General features: G+C 43.1%; 1 protein-coding gene across 2 annotated transcripts; it reads left to right on the forward strand.

The window, feature by feature from the left end:
• The first annotated feature begins 12,932 nt into the window (after positions 1-12,932).
• pcdh18a (protocadherin 18a) lies at positions 12,933-21,219 on the forward strand. Of its 2 annotated transcripts, none has more exons than XM_042399692.1 (4): positions 12,933-15,951; positions 16,626-16,714; positions 17,398-17,570; positions 19,555-21,219. In XM_042399692.1, the coding sequence occupies exons 1-4, from the start codon at positions 13,462-13,464 to the stop codon at positions 20,385-20,387; spliced, it is 3,585 nt and encodes a 1,194-aa protein (XP_042255626.1). In that variant the 5' UTR covers positions 12,933-13,461; the 3' UTR covers positions 20,388-21,219. The 2 variants fall into 2 exon arrangements, with proteins under 2 accessions (XP_042255626.1, XP_042255634.1); XM_042399700.1 differs by having other exon boundaries at positions 16,659-16,714.
• Positions 21,220-26,324: the final 5,105 nt, after the last annotated feature.

Below are 26,324 nucleotides of genomic sequence, written 5' to 3' on the forward strand. Positions count from 1 at the left end.
ACAAGTCTCTGAACTCTGCTGGAGGGATGAACACCATTCTTCTGAAAGATATTCCCTCATTTGGTGTTTTGATGATGGTGGTGGAGAGCGCTGTCTAACGTGTCAGTCCAAAATCTCCCATAGGTGTTCAATTGGGTTGAGATCTGGTAACTCTGTAGGCCATAGAAAATGATTTACATCATTTTCATACTCATCAAACCATTCAGTGACCCCTCGTGCCCTATGAATGGGGGCATTGTCATCCTGGAAGAGACCACTCCCATCAGGATAGAAATGTTTCATCATAGGATAAACAGTGACCCTTCCCTCTAAGGGGACAAGTGGACCCAAACTATGCCAGAAAAATGCCCCCCACAGAATAACAGGGCTACCCGATCCCCTCACTGTAGGTTCAAGCATTCAGGTCTGTACTGTTCTCTTAGTGTACGCCACACATGTACTCACCCACTTGTCGAGAATATGGTGAAGGATGACTCATCTTTTTGCACCACCGAACTCTCAAATGTGCATTCATCTTTGTAATGAGGGGTTTATGCACTGCAACCCCACTATAATATCCCTCTCTATGTAATTGTCGCCGGACTTTTCTTGCTGACACAGTCTGATCACGTCCTGCATTGACATTCTCAGTTACCTGAGGAAGAGTTGCTCTCCTGTTTGTCCTTACATATCACATTAATGCACGAGCATTGCGGTCATCAAATGTGCACTGTTGACCACGATTTCTGACCCTATTTACCGATGTCTTTCCCATAGATCTAAATGCAGATGTCACTTTAGTCACCGTTCCTATTGAAACACTAGCCAGTGGAGCAGTCTTTGTGACTGAAGCTCCTGCCATACGTGTCCATGCGTTTTTTTACATACAGCAGAGCATGACTGGATATGAATTGCACCATTCAGTTCACCTTTTTGCATTTGTTTTGTTTCTCTATTAATTTACCAGTCAAAGGTTTGGACACACTTTCCCATTACGGTGAGTCCAAACTTTTGACTGGGACTCTACACACACATACACACACACACACACACACACACATATATATATGTGTGTGTGTGTGTATGTGTGTGTCTATACATAGTTTACCTGCAGATAAGTAACATCTAATAAGAGATGTAAAGTACTTGGAAATACTAAACACTTCATCTCCTCTCTTCTCTTTTTCATCTCATAACGTTTATGAATTCTAGCCTTTTGAAACCCATTACAGCATGGATTTGCCGTATCAATGCAAATTTAATTCTCACTTTTCCCCTGCAACAGAGGGCTAGACACAGCAGCTAAACACAAGATCCTGATGTGTCTCCTCATGCAAACAGATGAGGCGGGTGGGATAATTATCCACAGGATGTACAGTTAGTAACAGATGTAGCACTCTGATCATAGTAATGTGGCAACTTTGATGACAACGCACTGGTTTAAATAAACCTTTCAGCAATTACCACATGCTTACAGCCGCACCCTCAGGAGTTTGCCACACAGAAGAAATGAACAATGTGTCCATGATGTATTTCAAACACCTATGTACATATGCACAGACTCAGTCATGGACACGGACATGGAGTTATTGGCATAATGAGGAAAGTCTGAAATCCATACAACTATGGACAAAATGGTGGAAATTGAAATGTGTTGATATGGAATGTATTTTCATGGTGGCTCATTTGATTAGCTTGTGGTGACGCAATCAAAGGATTTGCAAGTGTAGGGACAGAAATGTGAGGAAATGTTCCTGCAGCAATGATACTCAGTAGGGGAAAAAAAAGTATAAAGAAATCAAATTATTCAAGAGGAACGGCAAACTTCAGATCAGCTCCATCCCCTTAGATACCACTGCAGGGATTTTTCTTACCCTGGAACACATTTCTTATACATTTCCCACGCATAACACTATTTAACTCTAAACATTTTGTGTGAATTTCACAGTCTGTGATTATTAAGTAGCTTCAATCCCACACACTTTACTTCATTTCAAAGCGCTCAGGTGAAAAGAATGGGGCGTAAAAGGACTAAAAAAGGATAAATTAGACTTCTTTCAACAAAAAGAACACTTGTTCGCTGACGAAGACATACGTCCTCTTTACATATTCCTCCTTTCTCAATCTATCTCTCTTTGCTCCTTTTCCCCCCTCTCTCTTTCTTAATTTAAACAATCATCTCCCTCAGAGAAATCTATTTTCGTTCCCACATATGTACGACATCTATCAGAATCTCCAGATAATTGTTAGCACTTTATATCGAAATAAAGCTGCCGACTTTTTAGCATTCTGCCACAGCGAGTGTGACTTGCACATACACACAGTGTAAAGGGACGCACACATATATACGCACACATACACACACATACCCACAAATCACAGGTCTCATTTAGTTCCCTTTCTGTGTTTTAATTAGAGCCGAAGCAGGCTAATCACCTCCTTAGTAGACAGCATCACTAATGAGACAGAGAGGGAGGAGCTGAGAGGGAGGGAGGAGAGAGATACTCATAATTGAGAGGAGCGAAAAGAAGGATAGTGGAAGGGAAAGTGGCAGGGAATAAAGAAGTAAGACATGAGAGGTTGTTAGGAGTAAGTAGATTAGATGGAAGGAAATGGGGAAAGGGAGGGAGAGAGGGATGGATATGTGATACAAAGAGAAAAGAGGAATGAAAGAGGGAGATGAGGTGGGTGGATGAAATAAATAAGGACCGTGGAGAAAATGAAGCTTGAGTTGACAACAAACGGATCGACTCAAAGAGAGAGACGGGCCTGGAGAGACACGGAGACAGAGGGAGATGGACTTAGAGAAAGGAAACACAAAGCAAGAAAAGCAAAGGAAACTTGGAGAGAGTGTAGCGGGAGAGTGAGAGAACAGCCTGAGAGAAATAATGAGAGTCCCTTACCTCCCACAAAGCCAGCCATGTCTGCCCTCCCCTCCCCCCTCCTTCTCTCTCCCTTCCCTCCCTTCCTCTGTGGCTGCTCCTTTCATGCTGTCACCCTGTGAGTGTCTGAATAGCCTTTTATTATTCAACAGTCTGGGCAGGTCGCAGGGTCATCGCACGGCCCACCACCCTGCCACCAGCAAACATCCGAGCACACACACACACACACACACACTCTCAAACGCAACCCTGTGTGCATTTTAAAAAAAAAAAAAAAAGCTATTTGAGGATGCAAAACACACACAAAACTGCAAAATGGCAGCCGGCAAGCACTGAAAGCCACGCTAACTTTGGGCACGGTGAGTTGACGAGGTGTGACAGTCCCTGATGCATTCATTATAACACTTGTCCGCCCCTTGTTAGCCTATATCTATCTGTCCAAGGCATCTGTAGCGCTTGGAGCTAGTACCTTGGCATTTTCCAAGTGTGTGTTCACGTGACCCAACTGTGCGCAAAGGTATATGTCTGTTTGCGTGTAACAGGAGGAAAACAGAGATAACAGTAGCCTGGTGGTATCAGCTCCATCTTATCTCCTACACAGCCAGAAGCAGGTATACAAGCTAATTGGAAAGTGCCAGACACACAGCAAACAAACTGGTGAAACACACCGCTCACCTTTCCAGCAAGCGAAGCTGACGAGAGAATTGGCAGAGAGAGTAAGAGAAACGGGTGAGGCAACAATTGATGGGAGAGACCGAAGTGATGCGGCGGAAATGAGACAAAGGCAGAAGAAGTGGAGGGAGGAGTGACAGAATAAGAGGAAGAGATAGAGATGGAGATGGAGACCAGGGGGTGGGTGGGTGGGAAGGTGGGGAAGACAGCTCACAGATAAAATATCAACAAGACAAACGGTAACTAAGGCACAGTGCATTTCTGAAATACCACAGGTATTGTGCCTATTCTGTCTGTAACTGTATGTCAGCACTGAGCATTGGGGGGAAAAAAAGGAAAACAAATTGCATCCCTGCATTTACTCTACAGTATGTGTCTCTTTCCACTCCACTTGATAATGAGTCAGTCTGTCAAATCCTTTCTCAAATGTCAGGCTCAAAGTATTTACAATGTGGCGTCTCATCCTGTATACTTTTCCTGTGATGTGTTTGCAATAAACGTCACTGCGCTGTCTATCCAAAAAAGCACATATATACCACACCCCGGAACAGCCCAGGCCATGCCACACATTGTTCTTTTTTTTTTTTTTTTTGGCAGAGCTATATTTCCATTTCTCAGTCTTTCAATATCATGAGTCATTATGGTGCATCTACTCAGAATAAATCCTCAGACCCTGAGCAGGCTTTGCACAAGGCTGGAACAGGTGAGAAGTTGTGATAATAGTTATTGATCGGCACACTAGCACACTGTGTCCTGTCTTGTTTTTATTACAGATGAAAGCCATCATCCCTCTGAGGCTGCCTGGTGTGCTTACTGAAGAGGAATGTGTGGGAGAGAGATGTTAAATGCGGGGTAGCTATTGCTGTATATAAAAGTAATCAAGCGTGAACAAAAGCTGGTGTTGATGATGATGTGGTGCATGTGGGAATTAATTTGGCTAATTATGATGGATGCTTGTTTAGCTGGCATAAAAAATAATAAAAAAAAGAGAGAGAGAGGAAAACGTAGAGGGCATGATAATCAACAAAATGTGTTTGCATGTAGATTTTTTCTGGAATCATACTGTACGCGTGATTGTGTGCAACCTTATTTCATATCAGCATGTTTGTTTTGGGCCCGCACTCTCTGAGATATCTCCCTCCTCTGCTCTGCTGCCTTTGATGAGGCCCCTGGGAGCGACGGTCTGCACTTCAGCAACATGGGGTTTTTTTTTTTTTTTGTTTTCTTGTATCGGAGTTTGTCGAAACTAAAACCCATGAAAGAGCCTCCTTGCCATTCACTGTTTATTTGGCACAGGAAAAGCTCTGATGTGAATTAATTGCTTGTTAGCTGAGAGGAGCCAATAATAACAGCCTAGGAGTGATGCAGACTCGACAAGACTTGTCTGATGATTAGCGACGGTGATGAACATTTCATTTACAGCTATTCATGTGCTGCGGAGATTTTTTTTTTTTAAGGCAGAATACAAATGAATTTTAATAACTCAAATCACATTTTTTGCTAGCAGTTTTTCCTGTAAGTGAACAAATTAATGCTTACTTTACACCTCATTGAGTATTCTGCTACACACCCCATCATTTTGCATATCAAATTCTATATTTTTGACATTTATTTGAGCTTTCTGTCTTTTTTTTTTTCCTCATAAAACCATTACAGTATCAAACATAGATTGAAAATAATTGCTATCCAGGTTAATAAGCATGTGTGATCTCACAGAGAAGTTTGCAAATGACATGTTTGGAGAGATAATCTCTTTGCAAAGTCTTCCAAAATTCTGCGTGTGAGTGACAGTAATCAGAGTGTAATGTAATGCACACACAGATATGAACACGCTCAGGTTAGGCGGTACAACTAATGGAATCAAATTAAATGCAGTACTGTTCACTTTAATTGTCAAGAGAATGAGGAGTTAAATTGTCTGAAATTGGATACACTATGCGAAATGTCATTTCTCCATCCATCTTTCCATCTATCCATCCATCATCCCTCACTTTTCCCATATTTGGCCCATTTTCTATTTCTCGTCTGTCTTTCCAGTCATCCGTTGCGAGTGATCCTCCCTTCCCTGTCTTCCCTCCTCTTTCCCCTCTCTCTCTCTGCAACTTGCTGCCTGCTGAGCTGATTGAACATTTGCTGTTCGCTGTTTGGAATCTGTCCCAAATCCCCTGCATAAACTTGAAACACCATGTTAAGCATTCCTCACTACAGTCCAACAGCTTGTAATATATGTGGTCAATTTGTTCATGTTTGTAACAACGCTGCATCCCGAAGTGCTTCGGCAAAGAAATGATTGTCTAAATCCACTTTATCTGCCTACTTTGTATAACCTTTCCCAAGGTCTTTTTTCCCCTCCAAACTAAATCAACTGGAGCTCAGGTGCAGTGAGGCTGGTGTATAACTAATGGATGCTCCAAACACTGCATGCACATTCACAAATGTACACACACAAGTTCATGGAGCACAAACCAAACCTGAGCGCATACACAAACATATTCAAGCAACCTGGAGCTCTCAAGGTTGTCACAAATCAATCCGGAGTTGTGTTTTCATTAAGCAAAGGTGAGAAGTGGAGTGTGTGAATGAGAGTGGAAAGTGGTTTTAATCATGAACATCTGAGAGGCCAGAGGCTACGCTGGTGAAATCTCCATTCCTCTTTTCTTCTTTGCTCCATTTCTATGCCTCTCCCTCCCACACATCCCTTCATTTCTCCTCTCCTGACACTTTCAATTCCCTCTTTGTTTCTAATAACCACCCCCTCCCACCACCACCTTTTAACTCCACCCTCACTTTGAGCAGCTACTTTCTACACTGCTACATTCCTTGACCCTTCCTTACTCCTCCCTTCCACTTCTCCGCTTCTTCCTCCCATCCCTTCCCCTTCACCCAGGCTTTTATCGAGCCCCAACATATTTCAACTTTTGCCTTCACCTTTCCACGCTCCTGTCGCTTCATCATCCCTCTTCGGCTTCTTTCCCTTGCTCCTTCAACCCTTTCCACTCCTTTTTATCACGGCCCCCCATCCATTCCTCCATTCCACAGCTGCCAACTCTCAGAACCTCAGGAACCATAAATCTGGTGCAACCCCAGGAAATGGGTCACCAGGGGACACTTAAACATGTAACACTCTAGTGAGGGCCTAACCCCTGCCAGAGCATGGCCTCATGCATGCATGTACACAAACACATGCACCCATGCACACTTGAGCACACATACAGACAGGCTTTATGGATGTCTGGACTTGAAACAGAGCAGCCTAAGTATAGGTCTGTGTTATTACAGCTCATGTTCTTGCCTCTAATCAATCCAAGTTGTTAGGATTTGTGCGCAGGGAAACAACGGGGGCTTTGTGTCACACAGACCAGGCAGTGCTAGAACACTTTCCCTTTGCCTGGTTTCCTCCTACATGAACCCACACCCATCAGTCTGGTGTGTGCCAGCAAGTCTCTGGAGCTAGTTATGTTGTGTTTATAGATGTGTGTGTGTGTGTGTGTGTGTGTGTGTGTGTGTGTGCTCCAGGGATCTCTGGTTTCAGTTAGTCTGTATGCTCTGCGGCTGCTGTCGCTATTTGTTCTACTTCTTTAACGCACTGTTACTTACAAGCTAACATTTCCTAATTCAAACATGATGAGAAAACCCGCAAAACTCTTTGATTTTTTTTTCCTTTTTTTTTCTTTGCACCACGTATTACAAGTTCTTAATCAAAACCACAGTGGTAAAAAAAAAGAGTGTATGCATCAATCAAAAGTTATTTGTGTTGCAGTCTTAAGTAGCGCTGTTGCAAATGTTCTGATACTGTTCACACATGTTCAGTGACATGTTCAAAAAGTGGCTGTCACTGTGTGTTCAAAATGGATATCTCTGAGATATGATGGCCGCCATCGTGTGAAAAGCTTGGCCTGTCCTCATTACCAGCCGAACACACATGTTCTGTCAAAGGAATCACACCAAATGGGACCAATTCCGTTTGGATGTGGAGAGAGTTCCTTTTCTAAAACACTAATCTCTGGACCACAAATTAGCTGTCAGTCATCAGCTGTAGACAGACATCGTATCGGGAGAAAGGCAGTCCCCAACAAATCAACAACATGTCAATCACACACACAAACACATGCTCTCAGCCATCGACAAGAGAAGGTACACACTCACAGGCTGGCACACACACACACACACACACACGCACACACGCACGCACGCACAGGGACTGGTGGATGGGTCCTCCATGTGATAGCACTGCCTCCTTTAAACTAATAGACCCTAACTCTGTTTTCTCCATTAATTCAAGGTGACTCCTGCAACGCATTAGAGAACGGATATGGAGCTGAGGGCTCTGAAGTGCCCTCCTAATTAATATACATTTGCAATTTATATTGCCTCACTAGGATTGCAATATAATTTCATAAAGTCTCTCTTATCTCCAAAAAGAAACCATTTAAGAGTCAAGGAAATATTTCTAAAGCTTCTAATTGATTGCTGATATTAGATTATGTGTTGATAGGTTTGGGGAGTTTAATAACAACGAATCAACATATAATGAATGGAAAATTAATTTTTCACTTCAAACAAGAGAATTAAAAAAACAGTGATTCTTAAAGGATACTTTGACATTATGGGACATTTGGACAGAATCAGACTAGCAAGTGTTTGTGCTAAGCAAAGCGAACTGTCTTCTTGCTCTAACTTCGTATTTGCTATAAAGACATGAGAGTGGTACCCATCTTCTCATCTAACTGTCAGCAAGAGGGTGACTCACTTTTCCTTGGAAGGATAATACCAGGTTGTTTATTGCAACTTGGTTTTTATTTCAGTAGAAGTGGCCACTATTTGCTGAGAACATGAACTGCAAACTGCAAACACGGTGAAATTGCTAAAATAAAAACTTATTTGGGAGGGAAAACAAAGGCTAACAGTAAAATCATTAGCTAGATTTTCATTTGTTAACATCCATTAGATTTTACAGACCAACGCTCTGGTTCAGCTTTCACCTAATGCGCACAGTTTTCCTGAGCAAAGAGGGATTAATATTGATGTTACAGTGATGATATTTGTTTCTTGACACATTGGACTTTGTTACAGCATGGTGTTCCTAGAGCTCAGCTACTCGAGTCAGTACAATCAATAGAAATGTGAGCCAAAACTATTCATTTAAGACCAAAGTTCTGATAAACCAGAATTATCCTTTAAATTATGACTGAAATGTTGTTAGATTAAAAGTGATAATTTATTGAATAGAGACGTGACTGCTGGCGAATTGCCTTGACCTTGATGAGGCCGTGCAGTATTGTCTTCAATTATTTGAGGCTGAGCCTTACTTACATGAAGACAGAGAGAGAAAGAGAGAGAGAGAGAGAGAGAGAGAGAGAGAGAGAGAGAGAGAGAGAGAGAGGTTCAATCTTGAGTGCTGTAGTGCTGATTGCTTGTGAAGCCTTTGTGTTTCTCTGTGCCATGTCTTGGTGGGGCAAAGCACCTTGCTGTCAGTGCCATTCAGTCAGATAAAGTGTGTGTGCCCATATGTGTGTGTGTGTGTGTGTGTGTGTGTGTGTGTGTGTGTGTGTGTGTGTGTGTGTGTATACAGAAAGTCAGCTAGGTATGAATCAGAGAGAGCGAATGAGGCCAAGGAAAGAATGACTGGATGATTAGACACCCAAACTGCTCCTTCATGTCAACAAAACAAACTCAAGACTCACCATCCCAAACACTGCAAACACAGAATAAAATAGAGGAGAACTACATGAAAAAGAACACACTAGAATATAGAATAGAAGAGAATAATATATAATAGAACAGCATAGTAGCCTATACGATAAAAAAACAGAATAGTATTGAATAGTATGTAATTGTAGTATACAATAACAGAATATGGAATAGAATAGAACAGAATAAAACGTTGGTTATTTGATTTGACAACATGGAGAAAGTAGTCCAAAACCCAAAGGAAGCACTGACAGTTCACAAACTTCCAGTCACCATGGGCTTCAGGAGTAGAATAGAATAGAATAGTAAATGCATTGGTCAACCATACAGTATATCCATGCCAGAGTTGAAATGACACTTTGTACTTGTGTTGCAGAGGAAAGGTATGAATATTTTATACACCTCTCCTACCGCATAAGTCAGTAAAGTCTGTAAAAAAAAAAAAAAAAAAAAAGAAAGTAACAGCCTGTTCTTTTCATTGGGTGCTGGGCTGAGGGACTAGCAGAGCACTGCAGTAATACGCCCACTTTAAAGGTGACCAGACACATTCTTTCTTTGCCTCATAGTTCTGCCTGGGCTATAAATTTGTTGCCCAACTGTTGACATCGCTTGCAATATGCTGCGCTCAGAGTGTGATCACCACATGCACTGTGAGCAAGAACAAGGCAGTGCACCCTTTCTTGTCTGCTCCCAAAGACACACTCACACAGACACACACACACACACACACACACATACACACACACAATGGTGGCCAACGAGTCATAAAGTAATAAAGCTCAATGGACCCCTAATGAAAGCAAAGAAGAGGGGGAGAGCGAAGAAGGGACTCAGATGAATAACAATCATTACTCTGATGGGGGTGGTAGTGTGTGTGTGTGTGTGTGTGTGTGTGTGTGTGTGTGTGTGTGTGTGTGTGTGTAGGGGGGAAGTATCAACTTCTCCCTCCAGCAGCAGTGAAAGCAAACTCCCAGTCTCTCTGTGGTCCTACTCCTCCCCTCTGAAATGGAATCCACCAAATCGCTGCTAATTGAATAAGTGACAATGAACAGGCAGACGAGGCGACAGATGCTCGCGTGCCTTTACAACCAAACCACCAGCATCACCGCACACATGCGCACGCGCACGCACACATTCCTCTTGACTGATCTGAACCATGGTCCAGAAGCGCATTTCTATGGCCGCTCCACCTGCTGCGCCTATTGACTTGGAGTAGGGAGGGGGTGAGGGAGAGAATACTGCGAAGATTGCCATGAATGTTAGCGACAGACGTTTAATTCACACTATCACTTTATTGCTACAAGGCCTGGACTCACGGAGGCAATAGTTAGGCACTGCATAATGAAGAGAGCTGCACCCAGACGCTAGAGCTGTTTGTTTGTTTGTTTGTGCTGATAGCATGCATTGGTGGAGACACTGATATGGGCTTTAGAGCCGCTTATGGATCAATAAAATTATCTTTGGGGAGCTACAAGGAGGAGAATTTAAACAAGAAGTTAGTAAATCCAAGAGACATAGCATCTCTGCACCTGCTGCAGAGGATGAATATGTTTAACTCAATAATTGGTGCTTTAAAAAAGCCATGTTTGTTCGGCTCCTCTGGTTATGCAGCGTGCCTAAATGTATTAAGCCTCCATCTGCTTTTTACTTAGATTATACCCCCTCCATACATTAATTGTTTTATTCTGCGCAGTGTTTAAGACCCCAGCGCACCCCCATCCCCTCCAACTCTGTCTCATTCTTTTGCTCCCTTCTTCCATAAACTCCGGAGCTGACTTTGTTCTCCAAATGTGATTAGCTTCTCGGGGACGCAGGGAGTAATTGCATTACTGCATTGTGAGCATTTGGAGCTATGGAAATACTGGGCGCCCGTATCAAACCTGTTTAAATACCAAGCGCACTATGCTGAAAGATGTGCAAAAGAGGGGTGAATGCAAACATTTTGCAGACATGGCCCTGGCGATGAATAGACACTGGGAACGGGAAGGTTTTGCGCCAATTTAAGACTCTGGGTTCAAAGGGGGAGCTTCTGGTTTGTGTCCACGCACGTTTTGGAATATTTAATAAGCTATTGTTTTCAGGCAAACGCACAGCAAACTTTAGAATCTTGTGCAGATGCATTGCGTCAGAAGAGCAGTCTATACTGAATAACCAGATTCAAATGGATAACATCATCAAATCCTGAGATGCTGTTTTTTTATTACATTGCTCATGCAGACAGTGGTAGCAGCTGGTGGTAAATTATTCATTTGTTTGTCAGATTCTGTGTCTATATATTTCTTAAGGTGAATGATGGTCTTCTTAAATGATTCTGAAAGTGTCGACTGATAAATTACTTTAGCCACAGTGGGGGTGAGTGGGATAGTTATGGGTTTGTATTTTTTTAAGGGACTCTTGCTGAGTTCTGCTCCCCCAGTGTCTTATCTTCAAATTCTGTTTTAATATTTTATTTTAATATGTATGATAGTTTTAGTCTCTATCGTTTGAGCGTTCTCTCTCTCTCTCTCTCTCTCTCTCTCTCTCTCTCTCTCTCTCTCTCTCTCTCTCCCTCTCTCTCTCTCTGACGCACATAAGCACACCACAACTACGTGCACGCGCGCAAAATGTGTGAATGGATCTGGAAAAGCTGCTTGGTGCTCTACAATCCCCCATGACAACTCATTTCCTCACAGTTGTGTGGGGTTCGGGGCTCCGCTGGAGTCTTGTTTGGTCGGCTGTAATCGCCGGGTCCTGGTGCCAAACAAACCGCGCCAGATGGTCTCCAGAATGCTCGGTCCCAGTTGTGCACATTCGTTAAACCTTAGATCTCGCTCTCCCTCTCTCTTCCTGCGTTTCTTAATGTCTCTGATTTTTTAGTTTCTCTCTCTGCTCTCCTGTGTGCGTGCGCATTTACATGACTGAGACTCTTCTGAAAAATGCCTGCCCGAACTGGTGAGTTTCGGATGCTGCTGCGCTCGTTATCACAAACCCGTCCTGCGGGGAGTTTGAAGTGATGTTGAACAGATTTGTGCACGGGGACAGAGCTGTTCCTCGGCGTGACCAACTCTTTAAAGGCATTCATTAGAGTCCGGCTCCCTTTCAACACGATTCGCCACACAGCTTACCCGGCTTATACTCTCACCCATAGACGGTCACAGATGAGGCGCATGTGAAAAATATATTGCACTCAAAACATCTACAACAAAGTGCCTGTGCAGGGAGATGGGGGTAGTCAGCTGCCACTTGAAAGAGCAGAAAAAGACGAGATACAGTATTAAGCACATGGCATGTATACACACTAATGCCAAGGCATCCAGTGCGTCAGTTATATAGGAGTTGAGTTTGACAGCTGGTTACGCTGTGCTGGGCGATATGTTATATATCAAAAGTGTGCCTATCAGGACTTAAAAGGTGGTGGGTGACAAAGCTGATGATTGAGGTGGCTATGTTTCTGCCTTGTCTTAATGAGAATTTAGACTCTTTGTGTCTCCGTGCTGTCTGGGGAGAACAGACCAGAAGCGAGAGAGTCTTAAACCTTCCTGTGGTTTTATAGCAATGAAAAACGGCAGGGTGAGCTCTTTGAATGAATGTTTTCTTTTTGAGTTTATTTTCTCCCCTGTCCATTGTAGGGGCATGGTCGTTACTCTGAAAAGTGGGGAAAGTGAATCCCACAGGGCGGGGATTGTTAATCCCCCCCCCCCCCCCCTCGCTTTCTCTTTTTCCTCCCCTCTTGCGCCTCCTTCTCCTCTCTTCTGGAGTTTGAGTGGCCACCAGCCAGCTTTTGATTTAAGCGTTTGTCTTTCCCGGGATGTGAAAAGGGGGCCGAGGCTGATGTACAACTAGTTGGTTTGAGGTGGGTTATTTTGGGCAAGTCTGTGTGCAGAGGCACCTCAAACGGAGAGAGGGAGCGAAAGAGAGCGCACGGCGCACAGACCAGACGCAGGGAGGAGAGGGAGAAAAGCGCACAGATTTCAGTGTCACTCAGCTGGTTCTCTCACACTGGATGCGCGCAACAGATCTGTGTGCCAGAGGGGGACATTCAGAAAACAAATCTGGATGCTTTTATGGAAATTAGGGCAACTTAAGGAAGCTTGCGTTTAAAGACCGAATGTGTTTTTTTCTCTCCTCGACCTGCGGAGAAAGCAATGCAGCTGCTGATTGAGGGAGCACAGCATTTAGTTGTCTAAATTAAAACTGGGATTGACCTGTACTGCATTTCGGAGCTGTTTTTTTGGATCTGTTTTTGGCTTCCACAAAAATGAAACCAGGAAAAATGAAAGGATTCTTTCTGACAAGAATGTGGAAAGTTCTGGCTGTTTTGGCGCTGGCAACACAACACGTCACCGGTAAGACATTGAAATATCAGATTTATGAGGAGCAGAAGGTTGGCACGGTCATTGCCCGTTTGAAAGAAGATGTCGCGGATGTTCTGGCTAAACTTCCAAGCACAGTGTCTCTCCGCTTCAGAGTTATGCAAAGAGGGACCTCGTCTTTCCTCACGGTGCGCGAGCAGGACGGAGAAATCAGCATCAGGACCAAAATTGATCGTGAGAAACTCTGCGAAAAGAATCTCAACTGCTCTATTCAATTCGACGTGCTGACACTCCCCACTGAACACCTGCAGCTGTTTCATGTCGAAGTGGAAGTGCTGGACATAAACGACAACGCACCCCAGTTCGCCCGCGCCGTCATTCCCATTGAGATCTCTGAGAGCGCGGCCGTGGGAGCGCGCATTCCCCTGGACAGCGCCACAGACCCCGACGTCGGGGAGAACTCACTGTACACCTATGCCTTAGAGCCTAACAACTTCTTCAAGATTGACATCCAGTCCAGGACTGACGGGGCTAAATATGCAGAGTTGGTGGTGCTCAGGGAGCTGGATCGGGAGGTGCGCTCGGGTTATGAACTTCAATACACGGCCTCTGATAGGGGCGTTCCCCCGAGAACTGGTACGACCCTTCTCAAAATCAGTGTTGCTGACTCAAATGACAACAGCCCAATATTTGACAAGTCATCATATGTAATAAATCTCCCAGAAAATTCACCTGTTGGAACTCTGCTCATTGACTTAAACGCCACTGACGCAGATGAAGGCACGAACGCCAAAATAGTCTACTCATTCAGTAGTCACGTGTCCCCCAAAATAATGGAGACATTCAAAATGAACCCCGATAGCGGTCACTTGACCCTCATCAGGCGCGTCGACTATGAGACTGTTAACTCTTATGATATTGACGTGCAAGCGCAGGACATGGGTCCAAACTCCATGCCAGCTCACTGCAAGATCCTGGTCAAAGTGGTAGATGTGAATGACAATAAACCAGACATTAGCATCAATCTCATGTCCTCTCAGGGGAACGGGGACGCAGCCTATATATCAGAGGCTTCTCCTCTGGACACGTTTGTAGCTTTGGTGAGGGTGGAGGACTTGGACTCTGGTTTGAATGGAGAGGTGGAGTGTAAACTTCATGGCCAGGGATATTTTAAACTGCAGAAAACATATGAGAACAACTACATGATTCTGACCAACGTGTCTCTTGACCGAGAGAAGAGGTCAGAGTTCAGTCTGACGGTGGTGGCAGAGGACCGGGGCACTCCCAGTCTCTCCACTGTCAAACATTTCACTGTGCATGTAACTGATGAAAATGACAATCCGCCACGTTTTGAGAAGGGGCGCTATGAGATCTTTAAATCAGAGAATAATGCACCTGGAGCATATTTGACCTCCATCATGGCCACTGACCCTGACCTGGATGCCAATGGACAGGTGAGCTACTCCATCCTGGAGAACTCTGTTCATGGGAGCTCAATTTCCACCTATGTCACCATTGACCCCTCAAATGGCGCCATCTATGCACTACGTACATTCGATCGGGAGGATGTTAGTCGTATCTCCTTTGTTGTGCAAGCTAAAGATGCAGGAAAACCACCACTGACAAGCAACGCCACAGTTATTCTGAACATCCTGGATGAGAATGACAACCCTCCAGCCATCGTGGTGCCCCAGCTGTGGAACTTCACTGCTGATGTTCCAGCGTCAAAGTTCACAGAGGCCGGACACTTAGTAACTGTGGTCAGAGCAACTGATCGCGACACAGGGGTCAACGCTGAGCTCATTTGCTCCATCGTTAGTGGCAATGAGGAGGGCTTCTTCTTAATTGACCCAAGAACATGTGAAATCCACGCCAACGCCAGCCTGGAGAACTTCCCCCATGAACACGCTGAGCTGACGGTCGTGGTCAGAGATCAGGGAAGCGAGAGCCTCAGTGCTAAAGCAGTTCTGAAAATCACCCTTTATGAGAACATGGAGAACCATGTGCAGGTGATGGACCAGGGGGAGTCTTCCCTGGATGCATCCCTGATTATCATCATCTCCCTGGGGGCTATCTGCGCTGTGCTCCTGGTTATCATGGTGGTGTTTGCTGCTCGCTGTAATCGGGAGAAGAAGGACACCAGGCACTCCTACAACTGTCGGGTAGCCGAATCAACCCACCAGCACCATCCAAAGAAGCCTTCGCGCCAAATCCACAAAGGTGATATCACCCTCGTTCCCACGGTGAATGGCACCCTGCCAATCAGAGCTCACCACCGTTCACCTTCGGCCACGCCCCCCATGGATCGAGCCCAGATGGGGAGCCGGCAGAATCACCACAGTCGCCAATCCCTGAACAGCCTAGTGACCATCTCGTCCAATCATATTCCAGAGAGCTTTGCCCTGGAACTGGCACACGCAACTCCACCAGTGGAGGTGAGCAAACACACACACACACACACACACACACACACACACACACAAACACAGTCACACAGTCACACACTTACACTTATTGAAGCAAATTATTCTCAGACACTGGTCCCTCAGCCCCTTTCCAAATTCTCTCTCTCTCTCCGTCTCTCTCTCTCTCTCTCTCTTTCTCTCTCTCTGACACACACACACTCGCGCGCACACACACACACACACACACACCAGCCCTCTCATGCTCACACAGCTGTTGCGGTTTGGGCAAATTAACTCATCTCTATGTGTGACAGTGACTTAATCAACACTGCCGTGTAGTTCAAAGTAACTCTCATTAAAACTGTTGATGATTATAGATGTGTCTTTGTCTTTACCTTGTTTGCACCCTGTCACCATTACCTCCATCATAACCACGACTCATCCCTCAGTCATATGTCTCCATATTCATCTAGTCTCACCCTCCCGCGCCCCCCCCATCCACCCTTATTTTTGTTTTAATGTCATCCATTTTGTCTCATCCATTTTCAGCAGCCTCTTCATCATCCATTTTGTGTTTACTCATCCATTATTTTGTCTTCTGTGTTGTCTCTTTTTTTTTCTCCTCAATTTCCCATCTGTTATTCATCCCCCCCTTTTCTGTTTCTTTTGTTTTATTTTGTTTGTTTTGTTATTTTTGGATGTAGCAAGTCTCACAGCTTCTGTCCATGCTCCATCAGGGCCAGTACCAGCCCAGACCCAGTTTCCGTGGCAACAAATACTCCCGCAGCTACAGGTAATTTACCCCCCCACTCCCCTGAAAGATTTACTTTTATTTACTTTTGAAACCTTTTGTTTTTCATTGTGTATTACATGTTCCAACAACCTGTTGTGAAGTTTTCCTGTCAGTTGGTCAGTTACATATAGATCATGGTTTGATGGTGTGTAAATGTATTTTTTTCATATTCCAGTTGTTATCATACCGATGTCATTCAGTTCAGAAGTATGCAACTCATTTGTCTGAATGTCATGACAATTTTCTTATACTTTTCTCCTTCAAAATTTGGGCTCAGGTTGTGAAGTGTGCAGCTGTCACTATTTCCCCCTCCTATCAAAATAATCTCTTATGATTTCTAGATGATAGATTTATTGATGCTCCTAGTAGCTGTTGTGATAGATTTATTGATGGAATCTACCTTCATGGAAGATTTATGGGGTGAGCCTTGTCTAGAGGTTTGACTGATTCCATGAGCAGCCTTAAGTCCTATATGATGGATTAATTCTTCATTAGTGTCCTCTAAATACAGACTTCATAAATCAATGACATTGATTATATCAGCCTGCAAGTCAGAATGCATTCAGCTTTGTATTTGCTAAATGTAAACTTGCATCATTGTTTTTCAGATACAACATTTCTGATTGATTGATACATATATGTGTTTGTAATATATATTTATATATGTTTATTGTGCCACCCAGGTATGCATTACAAGACATGGACAAGTTCAGCCTGAAGGACAGTGGCCGTGGGGACAGCGAGGCGGGGGACAGTGATTGTGACATGGGGAGGGAATCCCCCGTGGACAGACTGCTGCTGGGGGAGGGCTTTTCTGACCTGATACACCTTGAAATGCACCACCGACTCCACCCAGGTGAGCCACAGTGATGTAACCCAACCATTCTGGCAGTGTCCCTCAGCCCACAACACTTTCCCTTTTTTTTTTGCACCTTTTTCACCATGACTTGCTAAATTGGCTCCACTCAGCCCAGAGTCCCATACCTCTAACACCCTATACAGCAACACCTCACACTCAACTATCACCTCACCTCAGCACACATTCGCACCTCACCCTTAATCTTGCAAAAGTTGTGAAGCCATAGATCGATCCGCTTTGACCCAATTGACATAACTAAAAAAAGCACATACCGTTCTTCCTGGTTTGTTAGAAATGAGCAGACACAGATCCTGGGACAGAAGTTTTAAAAAAAAACTGACCAGAGCTGTCTTCCCCTAGACCACACCCAGCCCTCTAATGTACCTCGTGCCTGACAAATTTCAGCACCATGGACAGCGTCAGGCCTAAGCCCATTATTTGTCTCTACACCTGCCTACACAGCCACTCCATTCACCCCGTTGCCAACACAATCCCCATTGTACTCAGCCCCATTCTTCAACACAGCCCTCATTTCCACGCTCGTTATCACACTGAGAGAGGTTACAGTGTGTCTGGCTGTTTGTGTTACTCTGTGAGTGTGTGTGTGTGTGTGTGTGTGGTTGTGTGTGTGCGTTATCTGCCCCTAAGATAGAGTCGTGTCTGTAAAATCCTCCCTGGAGCAGAGATGAGTCGCCTGTCACTCATCGGTATGCGTCTCAGGGTGCTGTTTTTTTTTCCTCCCTCCTTTTTCTCCCCCCCCCCCCCCCGGTGAGTGACAGTGCTGCGCTTTCATGTCTGAACTGAGGAGAATTCATAGTAATTGCTTTTAGAATGATGTTATTCTCTCTCTCTCACACACTGACTCTGTCCCTCTCTCGCTCTCTCCTATATGCCCAAGAGCTCCTCAGCATCTCTCCCTCTCTCTCTCTCTCTCTCTTTTCTGTACTTGTTAATTTATTCTCTATCTTTATTAAGATGGATAAAGGGAGGGGTGGCGGACATGGACAGTCTTTCTGTATCTCCCTCATTCTCCCTTTGAGAAAGACTTGGAGGTGTTGCTACCCCCTCCTTCCTCCCCTCTCTCCCTCCCTCAATGCCTTTACTCCTCTATCTTTTATGCTAATATGAAAAAAGGGGAGGGGAAGGAGATAATGGGCCGAGAGGGAGGATTATCCCTGTTTCTCTTCAATAGATTTAATTTGTTTAGATTTTTCTATTTAGATGTGCCAATATGGCTATTCATGCTAGATATGATAAAAGAACTAAACAAGCAAATCCCTGCCTCAGCCGCATAGTTGGGAGATGTGCACATGCTTGGCAGAGCAGCCAAATATTACATTAACATCTGCCTGCAATGCCATTTGGGTGGGATCTGGCAATTATTTATTTATTTATCTAGTTCTAGTGATTGTTTTCCTACCTGGCACTATCCAGATATTCATGCCTTAAAGCTGTAAATACCACCAATCTGCTCCTCCAAGCAGAACTATGAAGAGATCAGCATAGAAGAAGAGGAGGCCAAAACTAACCACTACCAAGCTGAGCTGTGATATTAATGAAAAACTGAAGCACTGCTGTATGAAATATTAAATAGGTATTGTACATTCATAGACTAACGGCATAAGACATGGTTTGACTCAACAGCACCCCTGCCCCTTTTTCCATGCAAAAACCAGCACCCTGACCTCCTGCTGAACTGAGATAACACTACCTTTCCCACCTTTACCACACTTTCAAGGTCTATGACTTGTATTATTCAAATATATTGACATTTTTTGTACCACAGCAACAAACATTTTTGTACAAAGCCTGTCTCTGTCAAAGAAGTTCTGAACATCTGATTTATCTGAGTTGTTTGTTTTGCAGACATTCCCTGCTTTTGTCTATGTATTATTTTGTTCCATGTACAGTTGTGTCTTAAGCAAAAAGTTTTCTGCAGCTGTTCCTGCTCCTGACTGTCTCTGTGTTCTTTTTGTTGTAGCTATGAGACTGTGCACGGATGAATGTCGCGTCCTGGGACACTCTGACCAGTGCTGGATGCCCCCCCTCTCCTCGCCCGCTTCCTCCTCTGACTACCGCAACAACATGTACATCCCCGGGGAGGAGTCCTCCCAGCCACCCCAACTTGATGATGACCAGTCCTCAGTTGACTCAGAGCGGCGCAAGAGTTTCTCCACTTTTGGCAAGGAGTCTGGGAACGAAGAAGCAGGGGAGGGGGGAGTTGTTGCTGGGGGAGGAAGTGATGCATGTGTAGCAGGAGGAGGGGCTGGCTCCCTCCTCACAGAGATGAACAGTGTGTTCCAGCGGCTCCTCCCCCCTAATATGGACTCGTACACTGAGTGCACCGAAACAGGCCCTCCCTCATCCTCATCAACCACTGAGAGAGGAAATGGACGTAGTGGCAATATTGCTGGTAACCATAGTAACAACGCTGCTCCTCAGGACAACCGGAGAGGCTTGTTGCCAGGTGGGAAAGGTCCTGCTTACCCCCCAGGTGTGGCTGCATGGGCAGCCAATACCCACTATCTAAACCCAGGAAGCGGATCTGTAGGGACCAGCCATGTTTCCCCATCTTCTTTTTCCTCATCCTCCACCTCCACTTCCACCTCCACCAATGGACAGGCACCACACCTCAAATGGCTGCCAGCCATGGAGGAAATCCCAGAGAACTATGAGGAAGATGACTTTGATGGTGTCTTCCATCAGGGTCACCAGGGTGGCAAGCGCAGCGAGAGCCGTCATGAGGCCAGCATGGACGCTAGCGAGCTGGTCCATGAGATTAACAAACTACTGCAGGACGTCAGGCAGAACTAAAGAGAAAAAAGAGAGAAGGCATAGCATGGTTTCATTGTGCAACAGGGAGGAGGGACATTTCACCACATTCTGGCAAATGCTTGTTCTTTGTGCCAACATATATAAACTTTATGATGATTTCTTGTTCACTGTAATGCTTGTCTTGTTTGTTTTTACCAAATATCCTCTTTCCGCTCGGTGCTGAGACTTGCAGAGAAAAGTAAAACACGGCACTGAAGTTGTGATTGGGGTGATTTAAAGGCATCAAAGCAAGCACTCCAAGAACAGATTGCTCATTTGTTATTACAGTCTCTCCGAAAGTTGCTTGAATGAATGATTTCAAACGGAAATCTGCCAACAAAACTGTACCCTTTCTTCATTTGTAATGTTTACAGCAACGTGAGCAGACTCCACAGGGAGAAACCAATAGTTGTGTGATCTAATTTTTTGCTTTTACAGTGTACAATATTGTACAGTGTCTGTGAAAAAAAAGGCAAACTCACTTGAATATTGTGCTATGTCTCCTGTTTTGTTATCATGGAATGTAACTGTACAATTTGACCTTTGTATTTTAAAAATACACTCTTTTTTACTTCTATATATTTATATGTGTCAATGTATGTTTGTACAGAAAAAGAAAACAAATGTCTATTTTTTATATTGTAACTGCATGTCTTAATATCACTTAATGTGTCTCTTTTCCTCTGCCATGTTTATTTTATAAAACAATTGTATTTAATTTTGTTATTGAATGTGTGTATGTGAATAATTAAAAATAATCACATTCCAATGGAGTTCCATGTTGGAAGTTGGTTTTGTACGGTATCCTTGTGACCAGTGGATGATAAATAAAGTGGAGGGATTCATAACAGGCTATGTCTGAATTGATATAATTACTTATTTCATTTAGACTTTCTATTTCATTCAGTGTACAATATGTTTTCCTCAGTAAGTGCTTCAATTTGCCCCCCTATCTCTTATCACCCCCTAATGTCCAGCATCGGTACTGCAGCACCCTTCAAATGCAAAGTCAAAAGCATTTGTGTGGTTTCTAGGTAAATGTTCCCCCAAGCCTCATTATGCCACAATTCACATACATGACTCTGCTAATAACTATTAATTATGAATTTATTACCAAATTATCTATTTAGATTAAAATGCATTTAGGTGTTCACTTAGTGTCAGAGTAGGGATTCTCTGTCTCACTGTCTCTCTCATCCATGAAAGCATCACACTTACGGTAAATATGCCTGGCAAATGAACAGCATCTGATATTAGCTGCACATGATGAGAAATCATAAGCATGATATTGTACAACACAACCATATGGACTGATAATACAATTAAATAGAAAGTGGAAAATGATCCTCACTCCTCCCCTCACTCACTCTGCTGGTGATCATGGGAGCTTATCTTGGGGTGATACACTCATGAACAGGAACACACACATACACACACACACATACACAGAAAATAGAATATTGAGTTGCATTTAAAAGAAGGAAAAATAACAACTCAGGCTAAATGAAGCAATTAACCTCATGAGACAGAGCTTTAACAAGGTAAAGGTTAAAATTTGCATACACACACACAAACAATCACATTAACACACTTTCAAAACAAGACCACATAGACTTACAGACACGCACGTAGACATACACACATGCTTGTACACATGCAAACACACACACTTACTCACACACACATGCAAACACTTAATAATGAGCTCATTTGTCTTCATTATTAAAGAGGCCAAGCCTCGATAAACAACAAGCACTGGCCTCGTGTCACTGAAGGAAACCGAAGCATGCTAGATGCTACATTAGCTTAGCCTCATGTTCCTCTAGCAGAACAGTAGTGAGCTTTACACTGCTGATGGATATCTATGAGCTGTGAAGCTACAACCAGCAGCTAGCTAGCTTAGTTTAGCATAAAGATTTAAAGCAACAGGAAAAAGCTGGACTGACTCTGTAAGAAGGTAAGAAAATCTGCCTCCCAGCACCTCTGACGCTCACTTATTACATGTGTTTGCTAAGCTCGCTGTCTCCCCTTTGTTTCCAGTCTTAATGCTAAGCTAAGCTAGCTGGCTGCCTGCTGTAGCTTCATATTTACCGCACACGTGGTATCAATCTTCTCATCTAACTCTTGACAAGAAAGGGAATAAGCTTATTTCCCCAAATATACCTATATAAAAATGTATAAACTATTGCTTTAACTAGGCCCTAAGTTAAGAGTTGGCAATATAAACCTGGGTAGCATATCAGAAATGTTAAATCCTTCATGTATTTCATAAAGCAGCAATGGTGGGATGTATTTTACCAAATGTGTGTGTATGTGCATTCCAAGATTAGATTGGCAATACATGATGGATGATCTTTAGCAACAAGAAATGTCTTTGGCGTAGGGTAATGGTGTGTGTAATAGAAAAAACACTGGGTGAAAGATCCGGTGGTGCTCATTTATTACCACTCAGATAATTAATTTTACACAAATACAACAGTGGCATTGATATGCTGTTGAAATATGAACCCCAGCTTATTATTGTTTTAGCAAATCCACCATTAAATTGTTTGTCAGTCTCGCTCGCTTTTCACTCATTTTCATTCTGAAACCTGCTCTCTTCCATCTTCTCTCTCCCCCTGATATACCTCAATATCTCACTCTCATCGTCTGGCTATTTCTGTCTGTCCATCTGTCTGTTTGAGACACACATGCACACACACTTATAAATATTCTACTTCACACACAAACACATCTCAGTCCCAGCAGCATTCTCAGTTCATATCACAGCCCCATGTCCCCACAGACTTAGAATTTGAAATGCTCTTCTCCACCTCATCTCCCCTTGTCACTGTCTGATTCCTCCTTAATCATTATTTTGCTAATTGTTTTCTTAATATCATCACTGTGACACAAGTATAAAGTCACACTTCAGATAGTATTGCAAATTTATTTTTGCTTGTTTCAGTCAAACCTTGAAAATCTTCTACTTCATTGCCTTTGCCTCTGAAATGTGTTTGTTGATTGTTATTATGACAGGAAATTAAGAAGGTGAAGGCTTGTGTAATACGGAGTTATTGGGTCTGCTGACATGAAGTCAGCTCTCATCTGAAGTCAGACACACCACAGTGACCCTTAGAGTGCACACATAGTGTTAGGGAAACAGGATATTGGCAAGCCTGTAATATAAACAGAACTCAGAAGTGTGTATCACAACAAGTCACTGTGAAAAAACTGCCATGATGGAAAGCCTTATATGTCTTATACCTTGCTGAATAAAGAGTTTAATGTAAAGGATTTTTATACAGGCAACCCAGCTGACTATTGGATATCTATCTATCTATCTATCTATCTATCTATCTATCTATCTATCTATCTATCTATCATGCCCACTGACATCATGATGGTCACGTATTATAGGGGCTCTCTTGTTCTGAATGGCCCACTCCTTCATTTTGGCAATCTTTCTGAGGGAGGATTTATACTTAGCTTGAAGGGAAGTGCAGGCTGAGAAACTCAACTCCAGGCAAACAAAGTCCAGGCTAACTGCAAGCTTGACCTCAATACTGACTTTTTAACTTATAGCCTACTTTAAATCATCTTGTGACACCCTCAAATTTTTCTTGCGACCTCTTTGGACCAAACCCCAGGGTATTAACAACTAAGTTTATATATTTTATTTGCCAGTATGATGGTCTATATGCTGTCTGAAAGACTTCTCCGCATGAATAAAATTCCAGAAATTCCCTAAAAGCGGTCAAATTGAAATAGGGCTATATTAAGTCTGAAAAATTGTGAAATCCTATAAAATAAGCCTATAAAATACCCACCATGTATAACTGTGTAGCTGTAGAACATAAACTCCCACTTAAAACCCTCAAATTCCCAGAAAAAAAACACTTAGTACATGACCTCTGTGTCCTTAATGGTATGGCCTGCCAGCATCAGAGCTTTTTTTTTTTCATTCCCAAATGAATCAGACTCATAGGCCCTTCCCACAACAGACATTTTGCCTTGTCATGGCAGGAGAAGCAAAGGTGGAACAAATAACATTAACGATTGCTCAGTCCCTGCAATTAATGCAGTGCACTTAACAATGTTATTAGTTACACCTGTGTTTGACAAGTCAAAATGTCTGCTGTGAAAAAAAAAACTCATGTTCACAAGTTGTGTGTGAAACTCAATTATTGGCATAATTAAATATTTCCTATAAAAATAAGTTAACTATGGATAAACTGTGCCAATAAATTGACTTGTTGGTTTGATCAGGAGATATTTTTTATTATACAAAGTAACACATGCAACCAATTTTACAGTGAACACACCCATGCACAACTTAATAGAATGAATCATGTGATGTTCCTTTATGGGTGTTTTTGATTGTTATGAAGCCAGTAGGAAGGATTTGCCCAGCAGATGGCACTGTGGGACCTATCTTCCAACAATAGGGGATCCGCTTTCACAATAACACTCAGACCTCAAGATACTGCCACACCATCAACAAGCCCTGCTGAAGAGCTGTAGAGAGAGAGAGACAGACAGTAGAGAGACTGAGTCATTTTGTCATTCTAATTGCATCTCGGTTTATGCGTCTACAGGTTTTTTTTGCACTTTCTGATTTTATGAAGCCGGGACTTCTGATATGTTTATATGTGATATGTTGATATGTTCACATTACAGTCATGTTGTGACCATAATGTGTGTCTGAATGAGTGCTTGTTTATGTGCCTGCGGTGTGGAGCTTGTGGCTGTGTTAGTGTGGATCTTTGCATGTGTGTGTGTGTGTGTGTGTGTGTGTTTGCATGAGTCTGTGTGTTTGGGGGTGGTTGGGTGTGTTTGCTGTGCTCTCACCCTCTAATAGATATCCCCATCCAGCTTGCCATTTAGAATTGGAGAACAGCCAATTGCAAAATGCTCTCCCTCACCGACTCTCTCTCTCTCTCTCTCTCTCTCTCTCTCTCTCTCATCCCCCCTTCCCCTGCCCCCCTCTCTCCATCTCTCTATTTCTCTCTCTCTTTGGACAATTGGATTAGTGCAGAGTGATAGAGACTAAAGACAGAATCTCACTGCCTCAGCCAGTAGCTTGGCCTTATGCCACATCATATAGACACATACACATACACACAAACAGCACATGCACACACATGCACCACACCACTGCTGTCATTCTACCCCGAGGCTAAGCTAGCTAGTTTGATATCCAGATGGCTTAATTACTGCATGCATACAGATAGTCACACTAGTGTATGCGTGTATGTGTGTTGGTTGGAATTGGAGACCTTTTTTGTTGTGTTATGACTTTATGCACGGCCTCATGGAAATTATACCAAAATATATTGAAAAGACAGAATAATGAGGATGGAATCTGATGCAGGTTCAGAGTGTACCTGTCTTTTAACTGAGAGAAATGGCATAAAAAAGAGAGACTGAGAGGGAAGGAAAGAGCAAAAGAGTCATGTTTGTTATGAAGAAACCAAAACACAAAATCTGAATGTGACGTCCGTGTTCTAAGGTTTATGAGTATCTTATTATATTAGAATTTGAACCCTTTATGAATTGAAAAATAAAAATTAATTTATTAACACTTTTTTTTAAAAAAGTCCAATGAAGATTTACCAGCACGTGTATGTCATCTTAATTGTTGGTTTCTTTCCTCTAAGGTCATTTTTCAAATTGTTTAGCTATAATCTCTGGTGTCTAAAAATGTATCCCAGTATTGTTGCAGCCATGTCTGAACTAGCTGTACCACTCAGCTAGTTTCATTAACCCGTGAAAGTCTTAAGCTTGTGGGAAATTGTGTGCATAAAGTTTGTTTATAACAGATACATTAAAGATGTTTGACAATCTGCTTAGAATTAGACAATTAGTCAACCAGCTTAGACTCCAATTATTCATGCAAATAAGCATATTTCCAAACCATTCCTTTAAATAGACAACAATACACTATGAAACTGAATC

This window comes from Thunnus maccoyii, chromosome 2 (assembly GCF_910596095.1).
Source record: "Thunnus maccoyii chromosome 2, fThuMac1.1, whole genome shotgun sequence".
Classification (NCBI taxonomy): Eukaryota; Metazoa; Chordata; class Actinopteri; order Scombriformes; family Scombridae; genus Thunnus; species Thunnus maccoyii.